Source organism: Siphateles boraxobius, unplaced genomic scaffold (genome assembly GCF_051911475.1).
Source record: "Siphateles boraxobius isolate OS27281-9 unplaced genomic scaffold, OSU_SipBor_1 8, whole genome shotgun sequence".
NCBI classification, from domain to species: Eukaryota; Metazoa; Chordata; class Actinopteri; order Cypriniformes; family Leuciscidae; genus Siphateles; species Siphateles boraxobius.
Genome location: NW_027509208.1, coordinates 27566162 through 27583709, shown reverse-complemented (window position 1 = coordinate 27583709; position 17548 = coordinate 27566162). Strand labels below are relative to the sequence as shown.

Below are 17548 nucleotides of genomic sequence, written 5' to 3'. Positions count from 1 at the left end.
CAAGCTTGCCCAGGCCTAGGTTTCAATACCACACGTGAACTAAAGCACACCCTTATGGTAGAACCAACACTATAATAATCAGCCTACACAGCAATCATGCTCTTTGAGCCATCTCTAAAAGGTGCACACATCACAGCATTACACTGCACACATTGGTTTTAAAATGGGTGAAGCACAAAGGAAACTAGGCTAGAACCTGGTGCGCTAGTCTTTCCTATGGGCCCAATCCACCCCAAGACTATTACTGGGGAGAGGGATGAAACCAACAACAAATAAGAAAAGAAGAAACCGCTAGCCGGAGTCACAGTTGGTTCACTAACACAAATCTCTTACAACCCACCAGTTAGCGGGAAAAGAAAAGAAAAAAAAAAGAAAAAAAGAAATAAACATTACCGAAAAGGGTCTAAAAAGCAGCACCTGCACATTCATACACATTTAAACATATTCAAGAGAACAGCAGCCGACAATGGATTGGCTGTAGCCTCTAAAAAAAAATAAGAGACGCAGTGAGTGCTCTGTGTGCCTAAAATTCATAATCAGTCAGTCTATTACATATAGCTACTAAACACACGCACACACGCCAAACACCAGACCATAAATCCATCATCAGTCCGTCTATGTACATAAAGCTGCTAAACACACATTTTCCTTTTTACCAAACACATAAAAATCATAGCCATTACATACCTGCCTGCCGTCTAACGATTGCGTGGGTAGACAGTGTTTCGGGGCTTCATAATTTCAGCAGGGTCACGAAACGCTGGCGAACATAACAACAGAGCCCCATTACAGCCAAAACAATAAACAAGCGGGGATACGCTAACATAGCCAGATAAAAAATTTACCTCATCTATGTTCATCAATCTAGGCATTCCAACATGTTTCGCACACAAACAGTAGTGCTTTTGGCAGTCACTCGCCACCTTACCCCAGCAGGAAGACAATAAGACCTCGCTTAGTGCACTGAACCCAAGTAGCCATTATAATCATACAACACAGATAGTTTGGACATACCTTGCGCTACAAACAGCACCCCGGAACACTGCTGCACTCCAACCTGTTAGCAGCTAGCTACAATGTATGACTACCGGCATGAGGACCCCAGGTGCCTATATACCTGCCTGCTCTCAATTTCTAACCATTCCCACCCACATTAGGTACCGTAGCAACACGGGGGGGGAGTGAAAGCGAGCTGAAGCGGTGAAGAGGGAGATGAGAGAGAGAAACAAAGAACGTCTCAAACCCACAGGCTACAATAACATGTAGGATGTAGTAGCCTATTTGAGTTGATATTACTCTTGCCAAGCTCTGATTTCTGAGAGATGCACGCATAGACGGATTTGTGCTCGTTTCATTCGGACTCTCACTCTTTCACATCACTCATTTTTGCAGAGATTTTTTAGATAAGGTATTTGGCTTCAGGAACTCCCCTAATCTACTCCAGTTAAAAAAAAAAATCTGAAGGATGACCCACCCACATTTTTTTTGCTTCCGACGCCCATGATTATACCCGATTTTTAAAATGCATTGCGCTATAGATAGATAGATAGATAGATAGATAGATAGATAGATAGATTTTTTTTCATTTGATAAAATAATAATAATTGCTGGTGGGGGGTGGGTGTGTAATTGGCAGCATGAAAAATAAAACAATTATTTAAATTGTAAATGGATTATATACAGAAAGTAAGTAAAGAACGCTCCCATCGCTGAAGCTGTTGGACTCGCTGAGTTCTGTACTTTTGCAAAAACTCCTATTGGTTATTATGCAGGGATTCGCAAACATGCTGAAATCCATGAACAACAGAGATGGGGGACTCGAGTCACATGACTTGATTCGAGTCAGACTCGAGTCGCAAATTTAAGGACTTGAGACTTGCTTGACTAAATTAAGAAAATGACTCGACTTGACTTTGACTTGAGATCCAATGACTTGAGACTTGACTTGACTTGAACTGTATGACTCGAGAATGACTTGATATACATTTATCATCGCAACATCAATTGATGAACAAAATGAAAGCAACGGAACCATTGAAGCCAGTCATCAGATTCTGCGCGATTGCGTGACACTGCACAAGCCCAGAAAAAACATACATCGCGGTGAGCGCGCTAAATACAAAAACATCTCCCAGCATCGTTTCTTTTTGGATATAAACACTAGAAATTGACTATATTCATACAAGAAGATTTGCTGTACGCATAATAACTGGCAAGGGATATCGGACGACCATCACAACCTCGAACAGTCGAACTTCATTCACCACGTCTAAAAGTAAGCTATGGCTTTTTTTAACCTGTTTGTTATAGTTAATATGACTATCTTTAAATCGAGAATATTGGTCAAAACAGCATGCCTCTTTATACACAATTATGTTTTCAAATGTAGCTTAATGTTGTCAATATTCAAATGATAATTAATAATGTCATATATTTTGTATAACATTTGCCACATTTCTTTTTAAATCATGCTTTAAAGCCAAAAATGTCGTTCTTTCCAATGACAAAAAACAACATAGAAAACTGTTAATGTTTTGTTGTGTTTTATGTTTCTCTTATAGCAGGGTTAGATGTTATCAGGGGTTACATCTATTAGATGTTATCAAAATGCCAGCAGAATTAATATTGCACCCAAAATTCAAAATGTGGTGGAAAAAAATGCCCTAGTATGAGTTATTTTCATAATTATAACATATGGTATTAAAAAAATATTTCCAGAATATTGACGCGATTGCAAATGTGATAATGATTTTATAAAACAGTTCAGTAAGAGTGAATATTGTCATGTGACATTTAGACATAGCCTAATATTCCAAATATTTTCTGTTTTTGCTCGATTTCTCCAATGACAATAGTTCCAAACAAGCCACAGAAAGAGTTATGCGTATTTGTGAAAGAGTTATGCGTATTTGTGATTCAGTGACCTAGTTGCTTAGTTCCAGAACGAATCTGCCGTTTTGGACATAAGTTAAATGATTGCTTCTATGACTTGTAAATTAATACGGTAATTTGGCGCCACCTATTGGCGGTTTTAACTTCATAATTAAAAATATATAACTTGTATTAAGGGGATGCCAGTTTGAAGAATGCCTTTGGTTGCATAGGAATTATACTTGAATTGTGAATTGTTTAATACCTTTTAATGGTCTTCTGCAATGTTTGAGGCATATTTATTTTTTCATGCTTTAATGTTGGCCTAATTTCAGTTACATTTAGATTTTTATTGTAGTAACCACTCAGCTATATGTGGAAATGCATATATTAAAAAAAATATAAAGTTGCAAATAAAACCATAGTCCACAACTTCTGTAGTTTTAACTTATTTTAATATATAAATTCAGTGAAATCGTCAAACGTTTGTATGACTTGCCAGTGACTTGTGACCCAAGCTACGACTTGACTTGACTTGCTTGACATAAGGCAGTGACTTGATTGACTTGCCTTCAGGGACGTGCACAGGGGGGTTGCTCAGGTTGCCCGGGCAACTGCCCATATGCCCTTCTCGACTCAAGTTGCCCTTCCGAGAAAAAAAAAAAAAATCGTACAATGGCTGCAGAATTTCACACAGGCCTAGATACATTTTTTATTTATTTATTTTTTTTAAATTCGCAAAGCCTCATTCACTTCCATTCGTGCACCGAACGTGAAAGTCAGTAAGGTAAGGGCAAACTGTTTACGTGGCTGCAGCGCTGCACGCGACCGGTGCGTAAGACCCCACAAATTACTTAAGGCCCCGCCTCCATCTCGTGTCATAGCGTGTCAATTAATGTGTACAACATCCATGACAAAATGAAGCGAAACTATCCTTCTGGTCACGAAAAGAGGAAGAAGAAAAAACCCATGAGAGTGAATTGCGGGAACAACAATCAGGTAAACTTGTGTTCTCTCCTCTCTAAGTTTGATGTCAGCAAAGTTTGATGTTTTTCGGTCTTGCTAACCTAGCTGGGCAGGCAGTGCATCTCTTGCATCACTTTGTGCCTGACAAAAGTGAGAGTAAAATAAAAAAAAATATTACGTTTGTTTTTGATAAACGACAAAGTGCAACGGTGTTTGTTTCTACTGCAGCTCGGAAAACATAACCGCGTCGCGTGTGTTATCGTGCGTTCATATGCGCGTGCACGAAATGAAACTCGCATTTTTCAAGCAGAAATATGTGGAGACCAGACATACTGTACAATACATGCACGTGAATGATGGCACTCCCAATCACAGTCACATTTATAAAACAAGAAACTGATTATCTAGTCTCAGTGTAGTTAAAAACTCTAAACAACTGCACTAATTATGCAAGATAGAAAGCAATGTATTGACAATTTGACATTGATTGACTATTGATTTATAGGCTATATTGAATTTAAAATGTTGATTAGCTGGACATACTGGTCAATATGGATGCACATCCCTCGGTAAATAATAACCATAAATCAAGAATTGCTTCAACATGCATAATAATAAATAAAAAAAATCATACTGATGGCGAAAATACCCAGGCTGTAGAGAGAACCAAAGTTAATCCCAAAAGCCAAACCTCAGGGTTATAATTTATTATTTTCTTCTTATTTATGTTTACGTTAATATTCACTTGTTATGTTAACATTCTATAGAAAATACTCTATTCAATAAATATTGTTTGTTTGAACCTCATTCTGTTCTATATTGTTGTACTTATTCTTTGACTGTTTTGTTTCAAGGAGGGAGGATTGTATTGGGAGCACTGAAGTGTCAGGTGTGATTGTGTGGCTATGGCAAATGGTTTACATAGCTCACGGCGTCACAGGTCAGGTAGAGGGCCCCTTTTGCTTAGGGCCCCAGGGGGAGTTCAGGATCGGCCCTGGGTTTAGCAGTCGATTCTGTTGCCTACCGGAATTCCTGTTCCCTTTACGCAATCATACTACAAATCATGCGTAGTTGCCCGTAGCCTACCATCAGAACTGAATACGAGCAAGAAGCACAACTGAATGTACAGGAAGCCCTTTTTTTAGGTCAGAGCAACTGCCCCTCATAATTCCTGTGCACGTCCCTGCTTGCCTTTATAAAAAATTTACTTGGACTTGGTTGACACTCGAAGGTTAAGACTTGAGACTTGCTTGTGACTTGCACATGTGTGACTTACTCCCACCTATGATGAACAATGAAAAACTAGTCTTGAGGGATATTGAGCGGATTCTGACCAACTGTAACACTTCTGATTCTTAGTCAGCAGACATTAGTGGTATAACATGTTCTGGTGTTTTAAAGTTCTTAGCATGCTTAAAATTTCATGATATTTGTCATCCAAACATATCAGAGTTGTTGGCTGTCAGGAGGCATAGGTAAAAGCTAAAACAAAGACGTGCAGTTGGGCTCTGTAGCGCCCCCTTTTGACTAAAGAGTATTAACTACAGTCACCAGACTCACCACCAGTACAGTTATTGTTTTCGTCAAGCCAAATTAATGACAAGAAAGGGACACAAGAAGAGTCTCATTGTGCATTGTCAGATTTAGATTAAATTGATGTTGTAAATTTAGTAAAGGAGGCTGATCACATGGATGGGTCCTACTGTGCATTGTTTTCTTAAAGCTATTTAGTAGTGGTGGTGCCTCAATGCTTGGGCCTTTTGTTTCTGCTTGCAGCTATTTATTTATTTTTTTGAACCAAGTAATTTGCATTATATCCAGTCGTGTAGTTCATACTGAATTTGTGTCTTTAAATGGAGGTGGCAGCGTTCACAGTGAGCTGAATTCTCTGGAGGTTGATGGAGACTTTCTGGCTGCTGTGGACGATGGAATGGCATCAGGCAGCATAAAGCACAAAGCAATACAAAGCAACACGTCTCCAATCCCACAGCGAGTGACGTCCCCGAGCCGGGTGGGAGTAGAGTCTAGCCACACCAGTGGGACTTTGAGCTTTGCCTCCAGTCTCAGGTGCTCCACAGAGAAGGAGGACTACCTGGAAAAGGCCAGTGGGCTGATCGCTTTAGCTGTCCAGAAAGAGGTGGAGCAGGAATTTGCAGTGGCGTTTTCCTACTATCGTAGAGGTGTGGATCTTCTGCTGCAGGGTGTACAAGGTATGTCATTAAATGCATGTATTTACACTTGCACAGCTGCAATTGTCTCCTATTGGTCGCATGTGCTTCTTTGTGTTCACGCGGCACGCGCTTAACATACAGTATATGTCTCTGATTGGCCATTGTGTTCACACACTCAACATGTCTCTGATTGGCCATTGTGTTCACACACTCAACATATATGCTTCTGATTGGCCATTGTTCACATGCTCAACATATATGCTTCTGATTGGCCATTGTGTTCACACACTCAACATATATGCTTCTGATTGGCCATTGTGTTGACGTGACGTGCTCAACATATGCTTTTGATTGGCCATTGTGTTGGCGCTCTCAAAGATATCTTCGCTGCCCGATGAAACTCACGTATCTCCAAAACGGTTAATTTTCAGGAAGTGAAAAAAACACCGTAATCTCAAAAGCAGTTGAACGTAGCGTTGCATACTTGGTACAGCATCTTTAAATGTAACCATATTCTTGCCAGTGTAATGATATAATCCACATTTGACCAAAATCGAGTTTAAATGGACATACGTGCATATTTTACAGTAACGGTGGTCGATACACGTTCTTCCGATCATTAATTAGAATGACCAAGTCGCGTTTCATATTGACAGATGAATAGGCTACGCTCAGTTTATTAAATAGCCTACGTCTGTTTATTAAATGCGCTCAGTTTATTAAATAGCCTACGTCTCTATTAAATACGCTCAGTTTATTAAATGTCTCTTGCAAACTATGAAGGGACAATAGATCAATACACTGACATGGAAATGCTAGACTGATACTTTGTTTGCACAGTCCTACCGTAATTTTGTGAATATATAATAAACTTGTGAACAGTTGTCAAAAAACAAACATTTGCTGATACTTTACCTCACAGTGTTATTCGGCTATCCAATGCTGAGCTTCCAGAGATGTTTAAGATGAAACTTCACGAGACGGGCGAGATTCCTCCACAGGGAGGGAGATATGGGGCGTGATTGACAGCTTTGACACCAAATGGATATATGTGAAAATCAGATGACATGATTTCACAATTTCTCATTGGTCCATTTAGATAAAGTGAAGCATACTGTATACGGAAATGAACCTGGACATTCTATCCGTCGAAAAATCGCAAAATCGGCAAAATGGACATACGGGGTTTTCATCGGACAGCGATGATATATGCCTCTGATTGGCCCTTGTGTTCACACGCTCAACATATATACTTCTGATAGGCCATTGTGTAGGCACTCTCAACATGTATGCTTCTGATTGGCCATTGTGTTCATGCGCTAAACATATATGCCTCTGATTTGCAATTGTCCACACGCTCAACATGCTTCTGATTGGCCATTGTGTTAGTGCTCTCAACATATATGCTTCTGATTGGCCATTGTGTTGGCGCTCTCAACATATATGCTTCTGATTGGCCATTGCGTTCATGCGCTAAACGTATAGTCCTCTGATTTGCAATTGTCCACACGCTCAACATGCTTCTGATTGGCCATTGTGTTAGTGCTCTCAACATATATGCTTCTGATTGGCCATTGTGTTCACACACTCAACATATATGCTTCTGATTGACCTTTGTGTAAAGCACTCACAGATACTGACTGAAAGCATTTTTTTATTTATTGGTTATGTTTTTTGGTTTCCCTTTATTAATTTATATTTGCTGTTAAGAAGCTATAATTAGTTGGTTAATTCTTAAAATCCAATTCTTTTTAAGTAATTTGTAATTATTATAAAAGTATTAAAGTAAAAAAACAAATAATAAAGAAAGTAAAGAACGAATATTCACATATTCGGATTGCCTGAAGATGCACACCCCTAGTGTTTATTGTGTGTGTATTTATTGCATATTTCAGGAGAGGTGAGTCCCAGCAGAAGGGAGGCTGTGAAGAGAAAGACGGCAGAATATCTGATGCGTGCCGAGCTCATTTCTGCACAGCTCAAGGACAGCATGGGGCAGAGCTCCACTCAAAGCAGGGTCAGTGTGTGTCTGACCTTTCATCTGAGACCTCATTAATACAATGCACATACATATTTGATCCTCTATAAAGTGAGGACAAATCAGGATTAAAGAGAGTTCACTCAAAAATGAAAATTAGCCCATGATTTACTTACCCTCATGCCTTCCCGGCAAAAGACTCACTTGAAGATGTAGGAGTGGCGTAAGCTTTGGTGCCTCTCCTGGTTCAAACAAACAGGGCTGGGCAACAAACTCCCACATTTCTCATTAAAGTTCTCGTTTTAGACTTCTAATTCGTGACTGGTGTTGTGTTTTGCTCTATCCTCTGCCCTTCCGCGTTTGTCATTACGTTGTGCGTCAGGTCAAGTGTTACTCTTTCTCCGTAAATCGATGTGTACGGTCGTCTGTCGGAAGCTAGTTATTTTAGTCGAAAAAGTTTTAAACATGGATATTTTTCTTACACAAACGCATGGCTTCGCTTCAGAAGGCCTTTATTAATCCCTCGGAGCCGTGTGGAGCACTTTTATCATGGATGGATGCATTTTTATCGACTTCAGAAACGGCCGTTCACTGCCATTATAAATCTTGGAAGAGCCAGGGCATTTTTTAATATAACTCCGATTGTATTCGTCTGAAAGAACGTCATATACTGTACACCTAGGATGACTTGAGGGTGAGTAAATCATGGGCTAATTTTAATTCTTGAGTTAACTATTTCTTTAATAAAGGCATAAACTAGAGAATGCTTTTTGTAATTTATTTTAATATTCTTGAAAGTAAATAGGAACATGAACATGAACAGAAACTGGATAAACTTCATTTTGAACAATATATTTTGAAACATGACAGGCTTAATTTTGTGAAATATTTGTGAAAAGTGAGTGAACAGTGTTTACATGCACGTTGCATATGAATGTTTTATTTCATTCACAGGAACATTTAAAACATTGTGCACTCACATATTGGATTGTTCTGTGAACATTTTTATGAATTACAGGCTTTCCATGTCCTTCATGTGTCTCTTTGTTTGTTTCTTCAGGCATTGGGCTCGCAGTGCTGTGGCGGCTCGTGGTCTGAGCAGACTCACTTTGATGAGCTGAAGCATTACAGAGTGCTGGGTGTTATTGATAAGGTACACATCACAATCTTCACAAGCTCTTTTCTAAGATTGGCAGTTATGACCAAAATCATCTCAGTATAAGTTAATGGTATATGTCACAATAAACAGGGCGAAGTTGAATCAGAAACAAACTAACTTTAAAGGAGTCATAATGTAGTATTAACTTTGATACCCACGCTCTATTATAGTCATTTCATGCCCTTCTAAAAAAAAAAAATTGGAAAAAAATAAACACAGAGCTCGTTTGACCCTTATTTCTGAATGCATTATTGTCTCGCGAGATCTGATGCGAGGTTTTGGCTGTCGTGGACGGTCATTTTAATAATGCAAATGAGGGGCGCGTTGATTGGTGGCAGGAAGGAGGGGGCTTGACACCGCAGGTAACTTCAGCATATCATTCCAAAAAGAGATCATGGCGCTATACACCATTGCCAGATACATTCTTACAGAAGCCCCACTAACTGAAAGCTATTTTTCAGAATGCATGTTTTGCATGAGTTTGGCTAATAATGTTTTGTGGTATATTGTTTTCAGAATTACATTTAGCAAACGGTTTTAGGCACTGAGCATGGACTCCTGTACCGTAACTAATGTTACTGTAGTGTAAAACAAAGTGGAAAGATGTGGCTAGCATTCGTAGAGTCCATTCCCCGTGTTTACATCACATACATTAACCGCATTAGTAGTTAGCTGCTGTTTGTTACACACAATATAGTAATAAAAACACAGTCTTACCGTTTCAAATTCAGGCAAGTCCCTGATTGTTGGAATGGCACCTTTTTCCAAACGTAGCTTCGATGCCAACTTCGCCTGATATTGCCCCAAATTTGTAAAAGATTCTTTTGTGAAATGTTTAGCGCAGACACCTAACGTTGAGCAAGTTGAGATGGTTGTTGGAACAGCATCATTAAAAATAAATTTCATCCACTTGTCCCTTGTAGTTTGGTCAGTTTTGGGTAAAGAAAAAACATTAGAATGTGGATTATGACAGTCAACCACAGAGCAACTCACGTGTGCACTACGTTTCTGCATCTTTCTTGACTGAATATGATGGGGAGAGGGGCAGGGCGGGCCTCCTCTGCGGTGTCCATATATGGTATATCCGGCCCCGTCTTGACGTCAAGTCGGGGGAGAAATTGAAATCTCGTATTTGAGTGCGCGTGCACGTTGGCTAGTTTAAGAACCCTGGGGTAAACAAACGCTTCACTTTAAAATATCGGCATCCCGGCCAATGTATAATCGTTAGTCAATCATAACATACATTGATTCTCATGGAAAAGTGAAAATTGCACATTATGACTCCTTTAATACAATTGCCTGTTGTGTTTGGTATCGTTTGAATCTTGACGATTCAGATTCTGCTTTTTGATTCAGATTTTTATCGATTCCTAATTTCAATTCCAACAAGGTAAAAAAAATCGTATAATATAATTCACATTTTCTAAGTCTTATTTGTAAAACATTTCTTTGCAGCTGAATACCATGAACAAAAATCAAAAGGCTAAAGAACATTTACTCAAGGAACTTGATTAACGTTATTATAGAAACAGCAGCAGTAATATTAAGCTGCTGTCACTTTAAGAGCTGCACGGAACCAATACACTGTTATGCGTTTTCTTTGTCAACTATTTGTTCACTTGAGACATAAACTGTTTGCGAGAATATTTTGACATTTTTGTGTGTATTTGTCTGTTCAAGTGCAAAAAGACGCAAAAGAGAAACCTGTTTAGTATCTCCCTTTATACAGTAATGAGCAAAAAAAAAATCGATTCATTGTTTGTTTTTTTTAAATGAGTGCTGCATGGCCACGAAAGTTCATCATTTGCACATATTTTCATGCTTTGCCTATTTAAAGGGATAATTCACCCAAAAACATTATAAATTGTGACATTATAAATTAAGCAAGTTTTCCAAAAGCCCTCAAAATTTGGTGGGAAAAGTGTACATATAGAGCTGCAGGCAATGTATTGTCTCCATCAAAACAATGCACCGTGAGCACAGGATTTTAGATATATCGAACAGTGTTGCCATTGCAACAAAACAAAAAAAGCACCAAAGGGAAAAGAAAGTCAGATTAGATCAAATTGCTGTTGTATGTTTGGTCATGGGTGCTGATCACTTGGTTGTAGCTATTGTGGGTCACAGTCATAGCGCCACCAGCTGGTAACAGGAAATGTGGCGCTTGATAAACTTTTAAGAAGTCCTCTTTTATTTTCTTGAATCGCAATGTTTTCCTAAAGCCTTCTGGTGGTGATGGCATGGTAGTGCTTGGGCTCGTCATCACTGCTCATACCTATATTGTCTCTGTTGTTACTATTTTTATGACAAGGATTTGTCTTTTAAACTCTTTAAAAAGGTTTAAAGCAGGGGTGTCCAATCCTGCTCCTGGAGGGCCACTGTCCTGCAGAGTTTAGCTCCAACCCCAATTAAACGCACCTGAACCTGATAATCAAGGTCTTACTAGGTATACTAGAAACTTCCAGGCAGGTGTGTTGAGGCAGGCTAGTGCTAAACTCTGCAGGACAGTGGCCCTCAAGGACTGAGTTGGGACACCCCACGTTTAAAGAATTCATTTGTTAAATTAGTTTGTTTTTACTTTTCTATCTATAGGCTACAGTGACTCCGGGATCCATATTTACTGTAAATATAACACCCATGACAAAAAGATGTTTAGAGGGTGATCTTAAATAACACTATTTCAAAAGTGTTTTTGTTTAAACGTGTGTTTTATGTGCAGGTGCTGTTGGTGATGGATAAGAGAACGCAGGAAACTTTTATTTTGAAAGTAAGTGGACCATTTAGAGTTAACACCTAATGATTTACAGGAATTACTTACAGAGAGTTATAATACTCCCTAAAAGCTGTAATGTTTCACTTCTGTTTAATTTGACTGTTTGATTTTGATTTAACTATTTACAGTAAGAGTAAATACCAGAAAAGCTGTATCTAAACCATATCGAGGACTGTAGTATTACAAATTGATAAGTAATTAAATATTGAAAAAAAGGGGGCCAAATGGATGGATTTATAAGTAATAATAGGGATCTGAGAGGTTTGGTGAACGTACCTAGTGAATAAACTATACACGAAAAGACATAACTTTTGATTAATTTGGCCTATTGTCACAAGCCCTTTCTCTTTACATTCTTTGAGTCATGCAGAGTAAAGTGTTACCAATTTTGCCATGGTTGGTAATAATGCCTTCCTTTGCCAATTTGAATGAAAATCGTCTCTTTTTGAAAACTGTAATGCACAAGGAAGGCAAGGGCCCATATGTCGTGTATACAGGGATCTTCTTTTAAATGAGGATCTTCGTATATAAATAACCATCTTATTTCAACTTAAACGAGGTGATTACCAATATTATAAATCAAGATCAAATTCAATAGTCAATATAAGTTGCTTCAAGGGCAAATTTTGTCAAATTGGAGAAATGCAGGATAGAGGCCAAGAATTAAGTACGAAACCCTACAAGCTTATGGAGACTGATGGAGAAGTGAGTCTTCCAAATTTCAAGGATTATTACTGGCACATAGAGAAAAGGCTTTGTCAACCTTACTTCCCTTTGTAGATACCCATTGTGACAATATTGTGGTGTCACAAGTGGTGTCTGAGAATTTAGAAATGTATGTTTCGTCAGTTGAGGCCAATTGGATATGAATATTAAAAGGTTAGATGAGATGTTTTATCAAGCTATTATTTTTACACTTAGATACCTATGAATGGTAGAACAGCGAACAACTTCACCGAAAATAATACTATGATAAATCATAGAGGAAACTACACACCATAATAAAGAACAATAGATTTAAGCTATTAAATTAGCTCATTTGTGTGAATTCAGTTATTTTGTTTTGTGGAATGTACGTATCTGTTGTGAAAGAACTTATTAAAATAGTTAACAAATTTTTGTTGTGTGATCCCTCCTAATTTTTTAAATGATAAATATCTCAAAGGGGTGTAAAATTATGGGTTGCACAACTAAAAGAGTCAAGTCAAGTCACCTTTATTTACAGGTCCTTCTCAAAAAATTAGCATATTGTGATAAAGTTCATTATTTTACATAATGTAATGATAAAAATTTAACTTTCATATATTTTAGATTCATTGCAACCCAACTGAAATATTTCAGGCCTTTTATTGTTTTAATACTGATGATTTTGGCATACAGCTCATGAAAACCCAAAATTCCTATCTCAAAAAATTAGCATATCATGAAAAGGGTCTCTAAACGAGCTATTAACCTAATCAACTAATTAACTCTAAACACCTGCAAAAGATTCCTGAGGCTTTTAAAAACTCCCAGCCTGTTTCATTACTCAAAACCGCAATCATGGGTAAGACTGCCGACCTGACTGCTCTCCAGAAGGCCATCATTGACACCCTCAAGCAAGAGGGTAAGACACAGAAATAAATTTCTGAACAAATAGGCTGTTCCCAGAGTGCTGTATCAAGGCACCTCAGTGGGAAGTCTGTGGGAAGGAAAAAGTGTGGCAAAAAAGCTGTACAACGAGAAGAGGTGACCGGACCCTGAGGAAGATTGTGGAGAAGGACCGATTCCAGACCTTGGGGGACCTGCGGAAGCAGTAGACTGAGTCTGGAGTAGAAACATCCAGAGCCACCGTGCACAGGCGTGTGCAGGAAATGGGCTACAGGTGCCGCATTCCCCAGGTCAAGCCACTTTTGAACCAGAAACAGCGGCAGAAGCTCCTGACCTGGACTGTTGCTCAGTGGTCCAAAGTACTTTTTTCGGATGAAAGCAAATTTTGCATGTCATTCGGAAATCAAAGTGCCAGAGTCTGGAGGAAGACTGGGGAGAAGGAAATGCCAAAATGCCTGAAGTCCAGTGTCAAGTACCCACAGTCAGTGATGGTCTGGGGTGCCATGTCAGCTGCTGGTGTTGGTCCACTGTATTTTATCAAGGGCAGGGTCAATGCAGCTAGCTATCAGGAGATTTTGGAGCACTTCATGCTTCCATCTGATTTCATTTTTCAGCACGACCTGGCACCTGCTCACAGTGCCAAAACCACTGGTAAATGGTTTACTGACCATGGTATTACTGTGCTCAATTGGCCTGCCAACTCTCCTGACCTGAACCCCATAGAGAATCTGTGGGATATTGTGAAGAGAAAGTTGAGACGCAAGACCCAACACTCTGGATGAGCTTAAGGCCGCTATCGAAGCATCCTGGGCCTCCATAACACCTCAGCAGTGCCACAGGTTGACTGCCTCCATGCCACGCCGCATTGAAGCAGTCATTTCTGCAAAAGGATTCCCGACAAAGTATTGAGTGCATAACTGAACATAATAATTTGAAGGTTGACTTTTATTTATTTATTAAAAACACTTTTATTGGTCGGATGAAATATGCTATTTTTTTGAGATAGGAATTTTGGGTTTTCATGAGCTGTATGCCAAAATCATCAGTATTAAAACAATAAAAGACCTGAAATATTTCAGTTGGTGTGCAATGAATCTAAAATATATGAAAGTTAAATTTTTATCATTAAATTATGGAAAATAATGAAATTTATCACAATATGCTAATTTTTTGAGAAGGACCTGTATATAGCGCTTTTTACAATGCAGATTGTTTCAAAGCAGCTTTACAGAGATAACAGGAAAATAATGTGTAATAGTACAAAATTAAATGTCCCCAACTAAGCAAGCCAAAAGCCAATGGATCTGGATCTGGATATGGCCTGGATCCGTCGGTTTGCAGTAAACCTCGGGATAAACAGTGACTAATATTAGCGTAGACGCCATCCTTCTTATGATGTACAAAGTACATCAGGATTTATGGGAAGTGTTCCTGGTTCCGGCTGATCTAAACTATGCAGCCTAACATTGAATTATAGAAGTCTATAATGTGTTGTGTATGCTAAGCCAAAGAGATGTGTTTTTAGTCTAGATTTGAACTGACAGAGTGTGTCTGCTTCCCGGACCATGTTAGGAAGGTTGTTCCAAAGTTTTGGTGCTAAATAGGAAAAGGATCTACCGCCAGCAGTCGATTTAGATATTCTTGGTATATCAACTGGCCAGAATTTTGAGATCGCAATAGACGTGAAAGAGTATAATGCGTTAAGAGCTTGCTCAAGTACTGGGGAGCTAAACCATTTAGTGCTTGTAAGTAAGTAATCAGCAAGATTTTAAAATGTATACGATGTTTAATAGGGAGCCAATGCAGTGTTGACAGAACCGGACTAATATGGTCATACTTCCTGGTTCTGGTAAGAACTCTAGCGGCTGCATTTTGGACCAACTGTAATTTATGTGTTAAACGTGCAGGGCAACCACCCAGTAGAGCCATACAATAATCTAGCCTTGATGTCATAAACGCATGAAGCAATTGTTATGCATTTTTCATTGAGAGCATATGACGTAGTTTAGTTATATTTTTAAGATGGAAAAAATGCAGTTTTACAGAAACTAGACACGTGACTTTCAAATGAAAGATTGCTATCAAAGAGCACACCCAGGTTCCTAACCGACGACGAGGACTTGACAGAGCAGCCATCAAGTGTTAGACAGTATTCTAGGTTATTACGTGAGGAAGTTTTTTGTCCAATAATTAGAATCTCTGTTTTTTCAGAATTAAGTAGTAGGAAATTACTAGTCATCCAGTTTTTTATATCAGCTATGCATTCCGTTAATTTTGTGGATTGGTAAGTTTCGTCAGAGCGTGAAGAAATATAGAGCTGAGTATCATCAGCATAACAGTGAAAACTAATGCCATGCTTCCTAATGATATCTCCTAAGGGTAGCATGTACAGAGTGAGCAGCAATGGTCCTAGTACTGAGCCTTGTGGTACACCATACTGAACTTGTGTTCGATAAGACATCTCTTCATTTACTGCTACAAACTGATAATGGTCAGATAAGTATGATTTAAACCATGCTAGTGCAATTCCACTAATGCCAACAATTTTCGAGTCTATTTAAAAGAATGTTGTGGTCGATAGTGTCACATGCAGCACTAAGATCGAGTAGCACTAATAGCGAGATACAGCCACGATCGGATAAGAGCAAATCATTTGTGACGAATGAGAGCTGTCTCAGTACTATGATACGGTCTAAATCCTGATTGAAAATTCTCACAGATACCATTTCTTTCTAAAAAGGAACATAGTTGTGAAGATACTGCCTTTTCTAGTATCTTTGACAGAAAAGGTAGATTCGAGATCGGCCTGTAGTTGACTAATTCTGTAGGATCAAGTTGCATTTTTTTAACAAGCGGTTTAATCATAGCCAGCTTAAATGTTTTTGGTATGTATGCTAATGTCAAAGATGAATTAATGATATTGAGAAGAGGATCTATGACCTCTGGAAGCATCTCTTTCAATATTTTAGTCGGTATAGGGTCTAACATACATGTTGTCGATTTAGATGATTTAACAAGTTTATAAAATTCACCCTCTCCTATAGCAATGAATGAATCTAATTTTTCGTCAGGGAGACTACACTCCACTGTCTGATGCGCAGGGTCCGAAATTAACACCCGCCAAGCGCCAAATGAGGGTACATTTTACGTTTGGCGAGTAAATCTCAAAGGCTATCCGCCACACTGGCGGGGAATGTTCCAGACATTCTAGAAAGTTCCGGGAGTCTCCCGCATATAGATAGCGGCTCCCTGATGCCCGCAAATTAGTTAAAATCTCCCGGAATCTAGAGCGAGCGAGAAAGAGCGCTCACATACTGAGCTCCGTGTAGCGCGCGCACTGCAGAGAGTGAGAGACCTTGCGTGTGTGTGCCTCGAGAAGCGTGTGTGAACCTTCTAGTGTTAATTTCGTCAGACGAGACGAGACTAAATATGTTCGTCAACGGCCTTTTTTTCCATGACTAAGACGAGACGATGACGAGACTGCACCAATGTCCAAGAACGCTGACTAAGACTAAATTAACATGCATTATTGTTGACGAAAAAAGACGAGACTAAAATGTTTTGCATAAAATAAAAACTAAGATAAAATCTCTCTTCATTTTCGTCTACAATCGTCTACTTTTTCATCATGAGATGAATATTCAGCGGTTTCTAGGGTTTCTAGTCACAATTTTCGAATATTCCATTTGACGATTTTATTATAGGATATCGAATAGGTTGTGCGATTGTTGTCTATAAAAAATCCCCATGTTTTCGCTTCTGATGCGGTGACACGTTCATGTAACCAGAGGGTGGCGATGCTAATAATGCATCTAAAAGCGGTCAATCAACTCTCAGACAACAGAAGACAACACGCATTGAATCACACAGAGCATGTGAGCGGAGTGGTGATATTTCCTCCAGAGTGAGAGCGCATTTCTGAAGATTACGCGCCGCTCGCTCAGAACCCCCCGGTGACGCGCGCGGCTATAGATAATGAAATAAGTAGTGCTGCCCGTGCATGACTAAAGTTTTTTTTCTAGTCAACTAGTAGTAGTTAA

At 39.0% G+C, this 17548-nt stretch overlaps 1 protein-coding gene across 4 annotated transcripts in view; it reads left to right on the top strand.

The window, feature by feature from the left end:
• rps6kc1 (ribosomal protein S6 kinase polypeptide 1) overlaps positions 1 to 17548 on the top strand; it is an 89860-nt gene that overhangs the window by 26007 nt on the left and 46305 nt on the right. For all 4 annotated transcript variants that reach the window (XR_013199944.1, XM_077220226.1, XM_077220227.1 and 1 more), the window contains 4 exons: positions 5697 to 6047; positions 7904 to 8025; positions 9047 to 9139; positions 11865 to 11912. Coding sequence is in view for 3 of the 4 variants with exons in the window: in XM_077220226.1 (XP_077076341.1) it covers positions 5697 to 6047; positions 7904 to 8025; positions 9047 to 9139; positions 11865 to 11912 (614 nt within the window). In the remaining variant the exon portion in view is untranslated. The remainder of the gene's footprint in view (positions 1 to 5696; positions 6048 to 7903; positions 8026 to 9046; positions 9140 to 11864; positions 11913 to 17548) is intronic.